Genomic DNA, 16,408 nt, shown 5'->3' on the forward strand with positions numbered 1-16,408 from the left:
GTACATCAAAACAGGCAACATACTATATACGACAAAGCACATTCTCTATATTAAAGGGCAAGATATATAACATACCATGTCCTTAACCACGCCCAAAGCAGATTTTGTGTCCCGATTAATGAGATGGGCATCAACCAATAAAGAATATGACTTTTCATTTGGCTTGACACCCAAGCTTGTCATGTGAGCAAAAACATTTGATGCTTCAAATGTCTGCATCATGCAACTAATAAACACATCAATTTACATTTTCAGAATTGAAATGTATTGATTCCATCTGATAAAAGGTTCAGAAACTATTGTATATAGAATACGTAGTGTTCAATGTTGTCTCAAATACCAATAAAATGAACACCATAAATATCTATTAAAATAATATATCCTACAGGCAAATGCGTTTTAGTATCATAGATGTTCTAACTTGACCCCCAAACACCAAGACCCATATTCCTTTGAATTTCTGTAGATTAAATACACCAAACAAGTACTTGGGCAATAATGTTCATATTGCAAAAACTAATATGAAGAAAAATTTATCGCCAGCAATAAGTTTATACTGGATTTCTTGAGCACAGAAAATTGTCCATCTCAGGGATGCGTGCAGAAGTTGTAATCCAAGATTGACTTGTGGTTAGCGAGGTCATATTCCATAACCCTGCCTGGGAAACTGAATGAAGTAAATACTACAAAGCTAAGCTGCATGGATAAGGATACGTATACAGTACAGATGGTATCCAATATGACCACTAGAATCTTTTTGAAAAAGCTGGGATAAGATGCAAAAATTTTAGTTAAAACATGAAATATGTCTATATAGTATATACAACTAACAAAATTTATATATATGCAATTTAAATATATTTTACAGATTTCTGTAAAAGACTATATATAAAGATTATAAATCTATAAAAAAATAATAATAATAAATTATACTCAATAAAATGAATAATTCATAAAATATTATATATTAAATTATATTAAAAAAATAGAAAAACTTACAATATAAGTTTTTGTAGAATAGAAAAGATCAATTAGCTTAATACGGAGTTGTGTTTTCATTAAACTTGATAACTTCAATATTGAGTTGGTGTGTCCAAGGCATAGTTGAAAACATCAGCGATTTTTTGGAAAAATCACAAAAACCCATGATTTGAAAGGCAAAATAATATACTGCTAGACAAATTCAGCAAAGTTGGAAAAAAAATAAGAAAAATCACGAATTTTTCCTCAAGAATCATGCCACCACCTGCAAAAATTGCCAGGCACAATGAAACCCCTCTTTAAGTGAAAATTTCTATTATTTTTATGTTATTTCTCTTTGCAAATGTTGGGAATTTAGAGAAAAGGAGATTTTCATTATCAACAATATAGATCTCTTCACCATCAAACATTAATATTGGAGTAGGGATTGATATCTATCGACCTATGGTTTATCCTCTTACAAATTTTTTGCAGATTTAAGCAAGGGCTTTTAAGTACACATTACTTGCCACTTATTATCATTTTTTCATGGGTCATAGCTCTTTTTAAAAGCCTGTATTTTCCCAAACTAGCGGTTTTTTTTACTTCTCTTCGCTATCAAAGATTAATATTGGAGTGGGGATTGATATCTATCCACCATTTTTTTCCATATTCCCAGGTATTTGTCAGGATCCTCTTACAAATTCTTTTATGGATTTAAACAACTTTGCTCACATTATTGCCTCTTATTATCATTTTTTCATAGGTCATAGTTCTTTTTATAAGCCTGTTTTCTTTTTTTTCTTTTCCAACTAGCAGTTTTTTTTACCAACAATCTGTAACAATGTTGCAGAATATATGAAAGCACGCATATTTGTACATAAATCAAGATGAAATGGCATCCATAGTACATTAATGTTAATTCTTTGAGCATCAACCATCTAGAATCTAGATTCTGTCAATTACAAACAAGCATACAGTTTTTTAATTCATATAATAGAAAGTAGACCATTAACATATGGAATGAAATAGGTCATCTAGTAATTGTCAACAATAACATGACCAAATAGTTATGTTTACAAGATAGGCCATCTACACACCAAAATATGAAAACCAAAAGGTCAAAACAATAAACTGAGCTAGTTGTTAAACCGCTCTCTTGATTAAGATTGGATCAATATATTGTTTGTCATCAATATCGATGCTCTCATAGTGGAAAAAGTGAAGGAATCAGCTCACAAGACCATTTTTACCAGTGGGACCCAGTTTGGCAAATTGGGGTCTAAAACCTTCCAAGAGCAGTTTGAGGCATCAAATGGCACTTTCAGGGGGTAAATATTTGCCACTTAAGCATCGCACCTATTTGCACTATTCTATACACAAAGACCTCTCCAACGGCGTAAGAATCGCCTCAATCGAAGTTCGTATGCAAAAGTTATGCCACTTGGAAGTTGAACTTCCTTCTTTGACCACCATAATTCAAGAGGATGCCACGTCAACCCCCATTGTTCATGGAAAGGGGCTAGCCACATGGTCATGATGAAGAAGACTCGAGAAGAGTAAAAATTGTAACTCTAGTTAAGAGTTGAAAGACTCAAATCAAAAAACTACTAGGCTATTGGGTTGTGTTATAACCAAACCACCAGGAGGAAAAGGGGTTCCATTCTATTTGAGTGAATTTTCTTCCACAGATGTGCAAGTAGACAAGAGAGTGGCATGAAGACTTATAGTAGTCCCAAGTTTTAGATTATGAGAACACGACATTCCAACATCAAGTATGTTTTCAAACAGGTCACTTGCAGAACACATGTCCACTAGCTAAGAAGATCACAAAAAAAATAAAAAGGACAGATAAATAGGCCAAAAGGATGGCATTTTCCGAGCTTCCTGTTAAATTTTCTTGGGCTATATTGTTCTCTACTTAGATAATTGTGTTTCAAAACGTTTTCTTTACATTCACACCATAATATCATATCATCACTCATCAAATCATCAATAGCAACTATGTAGACTCTAGAGAGAACAGTAACATCAACAATACAGTGGAACAATAAGGAACAATAGAAGGAAATCATACACAAAAGAGACACCAGTATTTAGGTCAGAGATCGGGGAAAAACCACACAACGGGAAATCCCGAAATCAAATCTTCTTCTTCTATTAGATATTCATCAAATGTTCAGCTAAGATACAAAGTATAAATATCATGAGCCATAATCCAACACATCAGGCTACCCAAGGCCTATTCATCAAATGTTCAGCTAAGATACAAAGTATAAATATCATGAGCCATAATCCAACACATCAGGCTACCCAAGGCCTATACATGTCTTGTTCACAACTTTGATTGTGAACAAGTTTCATCACCAATAATGTCATTTTGAAACCTTCCATGTACTTGTATCTGTGTAAAATGTAATTATGAATACCTCCTTAGTTAAGAGAGAGTGTTGAAGAATGTAACTAGCTTCGGTCTTCATAATTGTACTTGTCAAAAGAAAATTTTATTATTAAAGAAAATGACTTATTTAAGCATGGGCTTCATGCTTGGCTCAATGTTTTCTAGGTCAAAGTCCCCATTAAAGACTTCTAGGTTTTGTCTTTAGTCATTAGGGTCTTCGTCATTATTATTAGACCCTTTTTGGGCTTTTGTATCATGTAAAAAGAATTATTTTAAGTCAAAAGGTAATTTGTCACCTCCACACCAAGTCAGCCTGGATTAGGGCAATTCGACCTCACAAGAAGCCCATATATTGAGAAATTCGACTTCATTTAGAGAGCATCATCAACAAGTTTGATCTCTAAGAAGCAATAGCTGGAAAAGTGTGCGAAGTTGTAGGACAAGAAGGGGAGAAGTTGGGAAGAGGAAAACTGAGTTTTTCGGCTACCTTTCTCTCACACGTGTGAAGATATTAAGTTGAAGCTAGGCCGAAATTTTGTCTTTGTTGTAGGGTCAAAGTTCTGAAGTTAGGGGCCGAACACCTTTTGTTGGGGCCGAAATTCTGATCTGAAGCTGCATCTTGAAGCATTGACACTTGGAAGGCTAAGTAAAGGACATATATGAGGAGGAAGGGTTGACTTGGTGGTTGGAGGAGTTGTTTGTCTAGGTCTAAGAAGTTGGGAACTGTCTCATCTTGAATTGAATTACTGAAGGAAGAGTTCTTGACTGGGTTTTCCCCTTATAGGGGTTTTGCCCTGGTTGTGCGCCTACATCTTGTGTCTCTTGTTCTTGTGATCTTCACACATACATAATTTGGTAATTGTTCGATGAAATATAATCTAATAAAGAAGTAAAAGAGGCCAATATAATTCACAAGTAATTATCAAGAAAGAGGAATCAAACCCTAATATCTACTAGCATTGATTTCTCAACATATATCAGGGAGGTCCAAGCGGAACTTGTTATCATACTATTGTATGTGGATGATCTACTAGTCACAGGTGTAGAGCATTGGACTCAGGAATGAAAGAAGCAGTTAAGCAGTTAGCAGTCGAGTTCGATATGAAGGATCTTGGAATTATGCATTATTACTTAGGACTAGAAGTATATGGCGGAAGCCAAGAGAAATATATCTTGGTCAAGGTAAGTACGCGATCAAGATACTTCAAAAGTTTGGCATGATGTATTGCAAGCCTATGATGACTCCTATGATTACCAATTTGAAGAAGTTGAGGAATTCTGAATCTAGTCCGGTGGATCCTGCCTGCTACAAACAATTGATTGGGTCCTTGATGTATCCGATAAGCACTAAACCAAACCTTTGTTTTGCAGGGAATGTCCTAGGTCGGTTTCAAATGGAGCCAAAACATGATCATTGGATTGCAGCCAAGCATATCCTAAGATAGGTGCGTGGGACTATATATCACTGCCTCAAGTACACTAGTAATAAAATCTAACTCATAGGATATATAGATTTAGATTGGGGTGGTAGTGAGACAAATGGAAGAAGTACGAAAAGTGGATGCTTCAACCTAAGATCTTCCATGATCTCATGGATGAGCAGAAAGCAAAATACAGTTGCTTTGAGTAGTGCTGAGGTTGAATATATTGTGCAAGCGAGGTCTGTTGGTAAGCAGTTTGGCTTAGGAACTTACTATCAGACTTGTTTGAAGGACTAGTTAGCCCTACATGGATACATTGTGATAATGAGAGTCGCATAAGACTAAAGGGAGACTCAATGTTTCATGCTAAGACGAAGCATATAAACAATAAGTACCACTATATTAGAAGCTTGGTACGAGATGGGGTCATATAGTTGCACTATCTACCTACAAATGAACAAGTAGCGGACATACTGACTAAAGTGTTACCAAACAAGAAGCTTGAGTACCTAAGAGGTAAGTTTGGTTTGGTGGATATCTCTTCCCTAATTCAGAGGGAGTGATATCTGATAGTCCTTGTCTTTATCGTTCAAGCACTAGACTAGGACTAATAGTCGTAAATCTCAGTGAAGGCCATAAAGAAAGATTGGAGTCTGGAGGATTGGATAAGCATCTAGACTGGAAATTTTTATGGATTTTAGAATCTAGAGAAAGAATTTGTTGATCAATGCTCTTTGAGGATGAGGAAGGGCATCCAAGATAAGAATAGTCCTAAAATGACATACCTTGTAGACATCCGGATGGGGTTAAGTGCCTTGACAGGTAGTGTGGCAACTCACGTAAAGCCTCTCACCATAATGCTCATAATTAAAGATGATCTTGTAAGATTCTTGACAAAAGATGGCTTATCAATCCGACCCTTCTTATGAGAATGCTTCAAGATTGAGATTCCTTGTACCATGAATACCTCCCTAGTTAAGGAGTGTTGAATCTAGGTTCAGTCTTCATTATGATGTATTTGTAATCATGACAATTTTATAATTTTTACAAAGAAAGAAAAGGAAATTATATTTAATTTTTGGAGTATGGGCTTCATACTCAAGTTTGATACAAAAGCATGTTCTTCGTGCTTTTAGGTCTTCTAGGTCTTTCTAGGTCTTTCTAGGATAAAGAATAATATTGGTCATCTGTCAAAGTCCCATTTGGACTCATTGTAATGAAGAAAAAAAGATGTCAAGAAAAATCCATGGATAAGCTCAAGACCAAGTCGGCCGAAGGAGAAAATCAAGTCAACCTAAAGGAGGGAATTTGACCCTCGAGAAAAACTATATAAAGGAGAGTAGTTCGACTCATTTGGCACATTCACTCAATCAAGTTCAATCTGCAATAGCGAAGAAGGAAGAGAGTGATTGGAGGGACGAAGAATAAGGGTAGAAGTCGAAATTTGTCTAAAGATTATCTTTCTTGGTTTTCTCTAGGGTTTGTGAAGCTACAAGTTGCAGGGGTCTGAAGTTTTGTTGCAGGGGGGTGAAATTTTGTGAAGATGTTGCAGGGAGTCAAAGTTGTAGCATCAAAGAAGCAGTATTAAAGTTTTGGAAGTTGTCTCAAGCAAGATCTTGTTGGGGGTTGCCTTGGGGCTTGGAGGGTTTGCTAGCTTTGGTCGTTGGGTCTTGGAAGTCTATTTTGTAAGCAATTTCTAAAGAAGAAGAGAAGCATTTTCTAGGTTTCCCCAGGGAGGGATTTTGCCCTGGCTTGGAGCCTATATCTTGTGTACTATGTCTTGTTGTGATTTTCATTGTTTTGGTAATTGCTTGACGAACAAAGATCTAATTAAGTAATAAAATGCCAACACATATCACAAGTAATTATCAAGTTAAGGAAAATCTTCTAAATACATAAGTCTTCTAATTTTCCAATAATCCTTTCTTGTGGAGCACCCCATCTACTTGCAATCTTGAACATTCATCCATGGAGTTGGTTGCCTTGTGTTAAAATTGGCAAATAGGGCCAAACTCCATGTGGGTCATCTTATTAATGGAAGTTGATATTTTTCTTGGATCTCTCTCATCGAGAGGTGTAGGATTGATCTAAAGATCATCCAATTCCGATAAGTATTCATGGAGATATGAATTTATTTGTGTTATGGGACAATTCGTCAAGGTCGACCAGCAACCAAATAAGCCCCACTTGTGCTCAACGTTTTAGTATAAATAGAAGAGGACTTTAAATCATTTGATACTCACTCACTCTTGTGATCTCTCTTCATCCTGTTTTGGGTTTGATGAAGATGAGATCTAGAGGGAGTGCCCTAGCATATACGCTGCCCTAAGATAACATGCCCTAGATCTAAATGCAGCCATGGGAAAATAGGCTCTACATTGCTTTAATGGAGAAGACCTAATGCAGCCATGGAAGAAGCCCTTCCGTTATCATGAAGAAACGCCTACGCTAGCATGGAAATAAAGTCTACGCTGCCCTAATGAAGATCAAGCTTCAGCCATGGAGAAACTTATATGCTACCCTAAATTACAATCATGGAGAAGCCCTAGATGCAGTGAAGGAAGGAGCCTAATTGAGACCTATACATTGTCCTAAAAGGGTTCTAACCACTGTACAAAAGAGCCCTAATCCGTTGATCAAAGGAATCTCCTTATACGCAGTCAGTGAAGTTATCTAGCCACAGGTAAAGGAGATGCCTAATCGTAGTTTGATAAGAGATCTATCAGCTGTCTAAGGGAACATCTATACGCTACAAAAGAAGTCCTAAAGAACCCTAGCCGCAGTCCTAGGAGGAGACATCAAGCCGCAGTTCATGCCCTAGCCATAGTTCGGATGTGCCCTATACACTGTTTGGAGGAAGGCTCTAATCTGCAGTTGAGGAAGCCTGATCTGCAGCCAAGAAAAGCTCTAATCTGCAGTCCAAGGAGGAGCTCTAATATGCTATCCAAGGAGGAGCCCTAATTTGTTGTCAAGCCACTGTAAAGTGCAGCCATAATCCGCAGCACATGAAGGACAAATGTACTTGTTTGTGCAACCCTATCTCATCTAGTCAATAAAGCCCTAGCCGCAGCAAGAGGAGCCCTCATCATAGCATACAAAAGTCTAGATGGACAGCGGTGATATCTTTGGTAACAGCAAGATAAATAAGGCAGTCTTAAGTAACTACAGCCTAGCTGCCCTACTGGGTTGCAAGCCATAGCAAGTAGCTAAGGCTGATATACATTTGCAACAAAGTGGACATTGTTTGATAAGAGCAACAAAAGTATTGCAGCAACGTGATGTAGCAACAACGTATAGCATCATGATGGAGCAACTTAAGTATTGCAGCAGCATGATGTAGCAACAAGGTATTGCAGCATGATGATGATGATGTATTGAGTATGCCTTGAGTGTATGATTGGGTGAAACACAGTGATAGGTGCAACTAATGATAAAGTGCAGCATAGCAATCATTGAGTGCAGATCAGTGATGAGTACAATATTGGGTACAGATCCATGATAAGAGCAGCTCAATGATTGGAGCAACACAGTTATAGGAGCAGCAACATGAAGTGCATAGCATGGTCATTAGGTCAAGCACTGTGATGATAAGTGCAGCATGGTGCAGCACGGAGAGATGCAGCAAGTGGACAAGGTGCAGCACTATGATAGATGAAGGAGTCACCTTGGAGAATCAGTTGAAGCAGCATGTCTTCAACTGATCTCATGTAGATATAGAAAGTCAAAGTGTTGACTTCTGTTGTAAATGTACTCTCTCTCTCTCTCTCTCTCTCTCTCTCTCTCTCTCTCTCTCTGTGCTAAACTATTGAAGAACATAGAAGAAGAATTGATCAAGGGTTCCCCACATTTGAGTTTGTCCCTGGCTAGTGCCACATCTTGTGTCCTCTTGTCTTGGCTTGTCTTCTGCAATTTATGTTTATGTTCTATCTGCAGTTTACTTTAATGTTGATGTGATTGCTAATCTGAAAAAGACATTAAGCTAACTGTGAAAATTGAAATAAATTGCTCTAAGCATAGAACATACCTAAAATTAACATGGTATCAGAGCTGAGGTGAAGACAAAGCCCAAGCAAGAGTGAAAGAGCAATCATCGAAGACAGTTGGGAAAGGACAAAAGGATCAATGTGTTCTTCATCCCTCTTCAAATTCACCGAGGGTGAAGTCAAAGCAGAGAATATTATCAGAATGGCGCAGCAAAAGCTTCTGATGGCCTTAAGATCACTTCAATGGGAAGTCTGGATCTAAGGGTGGAAGGAAAGGCAGATGCCTTGGTTGTAATAAGTTCAGCCATTATGCGAAGAAGTGGCAGAGACACATCTCTTGATGAAGATAACAATCATTCCAGGGACATCTTTAATGGTCATAGGAATGACAAGTAATACAGGTCATCAAGGAAACGGCTGACTCTTCAGAGAAAGCAAGGAACCCCAGGTATGAAGAATCAAATGTTGTTTTTGATAAGATAAAGAAGCACTATCTTGTATTGGCCCTCTCCTTCAGATTCTTTGGGAATCTGGCTTATTGATTGCAATGTTTCAAGGCACTACATCAAATAGAAGGGTGCTTTCTTTCTAAGTTGGTAGAGATGGAAACATTTGTGGGATTATACTTGGAGTCGTTGCCACCTCTCCTGGAAACGGTGTTACCCCTCAAATGAATGAGGGTAACTCAATTCATTTACAGAATCTCTTTTATGTACCTAATCGCAAGAAGAACATGGTGTCCATTTCAGCAATGGAAGTCAAAGGTTACAGTGTGGCACTCATCAATGGAAAGGTACGTGTTTGAAAATAGAATTTTCAAAGATGTTTTTGAGTTCAAGGTTGTATCAAGTTGCAGGAAGTCCACTGGGGACCATGTCGATTGACACATAGCACCGGAGGTCTGTGAATCAGATGACTACAGGGATGCTTGAATTCAAAAGAGCATGAAAGTACATGTCTGAGATGTACCGGAGGAAAATCTTACAAGGGGACCATTCCCCTCAGTTAGTAGGTCCACAGGTTTGGAACAACCCGAGGAGTTTGAGATTGATGATCAAGAATCTCACGTAAGCAGGTGGAAGAAAGCCCTCTATGGCTTGAAGCAAAACTCCCCGGGTGTAGTATGAGAGGATTGATAGCTGTCAGATGAAGCTGAGATTCACTAAGAGTGAAGCCGATCCAAACCATTGTTTGAAGGTTGTGGATGATAGACTTCTCATAGCAACACCTTATGAGGACGACCTATTTCTGACAGGTGCAGACCCTCTCATTTGCAGAAGCAAGAGGGAGTTGGATTTCGGATGTGGAATGATAAATTGCAAGCCGTGACTACCTCGAGGATCTTAACTTTCAGAAGTTATATGGTAGTGATGTCGGAGCAGATTTGGGAAATGCCTCTGAGTTTCATAAACTCATTCGCGTTGATGTTCTTGGTGAACTTCTGTCCGAATATATGTTTTGCAGTTAGCATGGTGAGCTCATATTTGGTTGAGCCTCACTGGATTGGTGCCAAGAATCTTTTGAGATATCTTCGGGGCACAATCTCTCATGGATTGAGATACACTGCCAGAAATATGAAACTGCATGATTATTCGAATGCTGACTGGGCAGGCAGTGTGGAGAATCACTAGAGCACTTCTCAGTGCTGGTTCTCTTTCGATTCTGCTTCGATATCATGGTGAGCAGGAAGCAGAAGTCGGTTGCTATAAGCACTGCCGAGACCGAATACATAGCTACGAGTATGATTTCGTGTGAAGCTGCATGATTGCAGAAGCTCTTAAGTGAGTTGTTTGTACACATGATGAATACCACTGTGATTCTCTATGACAACTAGAGGGGGAATTCGATTATTGAGGAATCTTGTATTTGATGATTGCTCTAGTAGATAGACATCAGATACTACCTTATCTGGGATATGGTAAGTCCATGAGCGAGGAGGCTACATCGCATTGAGACTGATGTACAAGTCGCTGACATTTTGTCAAAGCCCCGGGGAAAGGTCAAATCTGTGACTTTCCCGAACGACTTGGAGTCGTTGAGAGACCCTCTTATGAGGGTCGAGTATGATGTAATGAGCTCTAGGAGCTCCCGGGGGGCGCGGGGTACTTCTTGGAGCAACATTTGACCACAAGGTGACTCACCATCCCCTGGTGGTGCACTATGTACAGGGTAAAAGGTTCAACCTTCCCCTGTGACACCCTGTGGAGACTACGGAACAGGATGATTAGTTCTCCTGTGGGCCAGGATGATTCGTTCTCCATGGCGACTGTGGAACAGGATGATTAGTTCTCCTGTAGGCCAGGATGATTAGTTCTCTGTGGCATCCACTACACAAGATGATTCGTTCTCCTGTGGATAGGATGATTAGTTCTCCTGTCGAGGCATCCTACCCATGCAGTCTAGGACTCATGGGAAGTACCTCTCATATGATCAATAAGCAGGGAAATGAGGATAAGGACCATAAGAGTACTATCGATGGATGCATCGTTGTATCTACCTTACTCCCTATGCTAGGATGACCTCCATTGATCTTGGATCAATGAAACTGATCTGGGATCAGTATGAGTGGTTTGAGACACTGTCTTGTGACATTGATCTAGGATCAGTAAAACTAACTTCAGGTCAGTAAGAGTGATGTGACACACTCTCTTCAGATAAAACTGACTTTGGGTCAGAAGAGAATGGTATGAGACATTCTCAATCAATTCTTCTTCTTCCTAGTTCAGCAGAGCAGAGCAAAGCAAAGTAAAGCAGAGCTTAACAAAGCAGTGCAGGGCACCGATGGCAGAGATAGTACAGTTGGACATATGGATCAGCGGATGCATTTCTCCCTAGTTGAGAGGGAGTGTTAAAATTGGCAACTAGGGCCAAACTCCATGTGGGTCATCATATTAATGGAAGCTGATATTTTTCTTGGATCCCTCTCATCGAGAGGTGTAGGATTGTTCTAAAGATCATCCGATTCCGATAAGTATTCATGGAGATATGAATTTATTTTTGTTATGGGACAATTCATCAAGGTCGGCCGGCAACCAAATAAACTCCACTTGTGCTCAACGTTTTAGTATAAATAAAAGAGGACTTTAAGTCATTTGATACTCACTCACTCTTGTGATCTCTCTTCAACCTGTTTTGGGTTTGATGAAGATGAGATCTATAGGGAGTTCCCTAGCATATACGCTGCCCTAAGATAACATGCCCTAGATCTAAATGCAGTCATGAGATAATAGGCTCTACGTTGCACTAATGGAGAAGACCTAATGCAGCCATGGAAAAATCCCTTCTGTTATCATGAAGAAACACCTACGCTGGCATGGAAATAAAGTTTACGCTGCCCTAATGAAGATCAAGCTTCAGCCATGGAGAAACTTATATGCTGCCCTAAATTACAGTCACGGAGAAGCCCTAGATGCAGTGAAGGAAGAAGCCTAATTGAGACCTATACATTGTCCTAAAAGGGTTCTAACCACTGTACAAAGAGCCCTAATACGCTGATCAAAGGAATCTCCTTATACACAGTCAATGAAGTTATCTAGCCACAAGTAAAGGAGATGCCTAGCCGCAGTTTGATAAGAGATCTATCAGCTGTCTAAGGGAACATCTATACGCTACAAAAGAAGTCCTAAAGAACCCTAGCCACAGTCCTAGGAGGAGACATCAAGCCGCAGTTCATGCACTAGCCACAGTTGGGATGTGCCCTATCCACTGTTTGGAGGAAGGCTCTAATCCGCAATTGAGGAAGCCTGATCCGCAGCCAAGAAGAGCTCTAATCTGCTGTCCAAGAAGAGCTCTAATCTGCTGTCCAAGGAGAAGCTCTAATCTGCTATCCAAGAAGGAGCCCTAATCTGCTGTCAAGCCACTGTAAAGTGCAGCCATAATCCGCAACACATAAAGGACAAATGTAGCTGTTTGTGCAGCCCTATCTCAGCTAGTCAATAAAGCCCTAGCCATAGCAAGAGGAGCCCTCATCATAACATATAAAAGTCTAGATGGACAGCGGTGATATCTTTGGTAACAACAAGATAAATAAGGCAATCTTAAGTAACTATAGCCTAGTTGCCCTGCTAGGTTGCAAGCCATAGCAAGCAGCTAAGGCTGATATACATTTGCAGCAAAGTAGACATTGTTTGATAAGAGCAACAGAAGTATTGCAGCAACACGATGTAGCAACAAGGTATAGCAGCATGATGGAGCAACTTAAGTATTGGAGCAGCATGATGTAGCAACAAGGTATTGCAGCACGATGATGATGATGTATTGAGTATGCCTTGAGTGTATGATTGGGTGAAACACAGTGACAGGTGCAACTAATGATGAAGTGCAGCATAGCAGTCATTGAGTGCAGATCAGTGATGAGTACAACATTGGGTACAGATCCGTGATAAGAGCAGCTCAATGATTGGAGCAGCACAGTGACAGGAGCAGCAACATGAAGAGCATAGCATGGTCATTAGGTCCAGCATTGTGATGATAAGTGCAGCATGGTGTAGCACGGAGAGGTGCAGCAAGTGGACGAGATGCAGCGCTATGATAGGTGAAGGAGTCACCTTCGAGAATCAGTTAAGCAGCATGTCTTCAACTGATCTCACGTAGATATAGAAAGTCGAAGTGTTGACTTATGTTGTAAATGTACATCTCTCTCTCTCTCTGCTGAACTATTGAAGAACATGGAAGAAGAATTGATCAAGGGTTTCCCCACATTGGGGTTTGTCCCTGGCTAGCGCCACATCTTGTGTCCTCTTGTCTTGGCTTGTCTTCTGCGATTTATGTTTATGTTCTATCTGCAGTTTACTTTAATGCTGATGTGATTGCTAATCTGGAAAAGATATTGAGCTAACTGTGAAAATTGAAATAAATTGCTCTAAGCATAGAACATACCTAAAATTAACACCTTGGGATTCATGAATGTGGATTGATTGCATGCATCTTGTGGAAATCTTGCTATTTTTGGATAAGATTGTTATGGATAATTTTCCTAGAGTATTATTATATGTTTTTTTCCCTAATGCATCTTGGAGGGCATACTTAGTGAGTTCTCGCAAGTGGGTCTTGGAGCACGTCCTCCTATGTGGAGAACTATTTTGTTATCTCTTGAATGCATGCATCTAAGTTACCGGAAACTCCTGAAGACTTTTTCGGAAACGCGGATCCCCGTTTCCGATACATAAACGGATACGATTCTTGTCCGAAACGCTGTAAAAACGTTTTTGTGCCGTTTCAAAAAATCGGAAACTTTAGATTTGGGATTGGATACGTTTCCAAGGGATTTAAATTTTTTTGGATCCATTTCCGGTAAAACGGATCCACAAAAATTGTGATCAGAATCCACCCTTAAAATGTTAAAAAGCTTGAAAATTTGCATAGCCATAAATAAATAATAAAAATGAAGAAATCAGATTTGCAAATAAACTCACTATAAACAGAGTCTCATAAAATCTTTTCTAAATATTTAGAAACAACGACACTCCATATATTTATCAAAAATTCTTACTAAGAAAAAGATAGATGTTCAAAAATGCAAATAAAGGGGTTTGATGAATGTCTTCGTAAAGAGATTTATTTGAGTGATTAATTTTCATTTTGGTTAAGGTTTTGTTAATTGTCATTGATTTTGCTTTTGATTTCATAAATCCCTCCAATATAACAAATCTTCTCTAGCCAATCTTGTGCCTGCATATAGTCACGAGACCAAGCTGACATTGAGAAGATTGAAATGTTTAGATAGGTCTTGATGGAATATCCCAATGATCCCATGGGCCTTTTAATTGTCATGCAAGGAAGATAGATATCATATGCCATGCATGACACGTTCTTTGAAGGAGTTGGACCCGAAAGCACAAAGGCTGTTGCATTTTTTATTACATTATTAATGATGATGATAATATGTTGAATGTTATAATAATCACTAATGATGATGACAATGTTTATGCTGAATTGATGATGATGATTTGTTTATGTTGAATTCATGACAATGACTATGCATTTTTAGATATAGATTCTAGATTCTAAAAGATGAATGGTAATATGAAATATATATATATATATATATATATGCATGTTGTTTCCTTGCCGTATTGTATCCTCATATTTTGAAAATTTGTCGTATCCGTTTCAAACCCCGTATCCGTATCTGTTTCAGTGCAACTTAGGCATGCATTCTTAGTAGGGTGCAAATTCCATGTGCACACTTGGCATTTGACTTGGTTTAGTCCTTGATTTTGATGGGACACTCCCTTTCAGAGCATTATCTAGTGCATACTTCTCTCTATTTTCAGATAGGATGTGTTAGCTTGGAGAGGCTAGTGTCCACATGATGTGACATGGTTGACTATGGATTGAGGAGAGATCTAACTATTCCAATATTCCACTATTTGTTTGACTTGTTATGGAGTTAATTAAAAGGATTTAAAGTATGAAAGAAAGAGTCACTCTATAAAGAGGAGTTCTCCATTGTAGCGGTTGTTGAAATTTTCAAGATTGAGGTTTTATTTTTTGCAGTTATTTACAAGTTTATTTTTGTAGGAAACCTTTGTAACTAGTCATGAAGGCCTTGGAATGGAACATCTACCATTTGGATAATGTTAAGTGAGGATTTCATCCCTTTGATATTCATTATTGTCATATTAACCTTACATCTAACAAACAAGGTTGTTGCTTGTGTTGAAGAAAATCTAACTAGATTCGGTATTTATACATGTAATTTTGATCTTTGTACTTGTAAAGAAAAAAAATATTATTTTTGAGAATTATAAGAATGAGTTTCTTGCTCATTCCATAGGTCTAGGAAAGTCAAAGAGTCAAAGAGCTCTTCTTGAGCATTTATGTAATGTATATGAGTCAACCTAGAGTCTAGGTCAGCCCTCCCAGACAAACACAATCCTCTTGAAGAAGGCAGCACGCTAAACAATGAAGAGAGCAGTTAAGTCGGCCAGCAAAATCGATATAAAGAAAAGCCATGTCGGCTCAGATGAAGTGACACAACAGTTCACATTCATGTCAGCTCATTTATAGAGACAGAACAACTATAAATACTCAACTAAACTTCGCAAAAGCACAGACAGAATCTCGCATTACTCTGTGGCTTCGGAAAAGGCAGCAAGGTGCAGTCACGATGATAACCACAGTGAATACCCTCGCATTCCTCTCAGAAATCTCGATCAAGTTAAAGGTTACAAGAATCTTGGAGGAAGACTTTATTATAGAATCTCAGTTGAGGAAAGGGTCTATAGTTCTCGGATGCAGATTATAAGAGTACACACTCTCGGCATAAATATCACAGTAGTGTATGCACAGCATGACAAAGACGAGGATAATCTCTGAACACAATCACATACTTGATGAAGTTCTCTATGCTGTCATAGTCATGGTAACAAGGATGATCACAGTCTCAACATAAAGGAACGACCTCAATATACGTCAAGATGTCACCATAGGCATGAGGGATTAACATGAGGACTTTGATGCAGCCGTCACATGTATATATCTATATAAATGTCTCATCATAGAAACCTCAGCTACATAATGATGATCTCAGTAAGCAGTAACAAACTAAGATAGAGATATGGTGCAGCAGTCTTGCTCTCATAAATATCTCAGTGATGTTGCAGCAGTAATGGATATCTCAGTGGTGCAGTGACGACGAT

The 16,408-nt window shown here is 38.7% G+C and overlaps 1 protein-coding gene across 2 annotated transcripts in view; it reads right to left on the reverse strand.

Annotated features, from left to right (window-relative positions):
• LOC149141276 (Tetratricopeptide repeat (TPR)-like superfamily protein) overlaps window positions 1–16,408 on the reverse strand; it is a 159,311-nt gene that overhangs the window by 602 nt on the left and 142,301 nt on the right. The window contains exon 5 of one of the 2 annotated variants that reach the window (XM_089447215.1): window positions 76–213. In XM_089447215.1, the coding sequence (XP_089303341.1) occupies window positions 76–213 (138 nt within the window). Of the gene's footprint in view, window positions 1–75; window positions 227–16,408 lie in introns of those variants that run through there. The other variant, XM_089447216.1, reaches the window with a different exon arrangement.

Source organism: Pinus tabuliformis, chromosome X, assembly GCF_031772625.1.
Source record: "Pinus tabuliformis cultivar Carrire ecotype Pingquan chromosome X, CPIR1, whole genome shotgun sequence".
NCBI lineage: Eukaryota > Viridiplantae > Streptophyta > Pinopsida > Pinales > Pinaceae > Pinus > Pinus tabuliformis.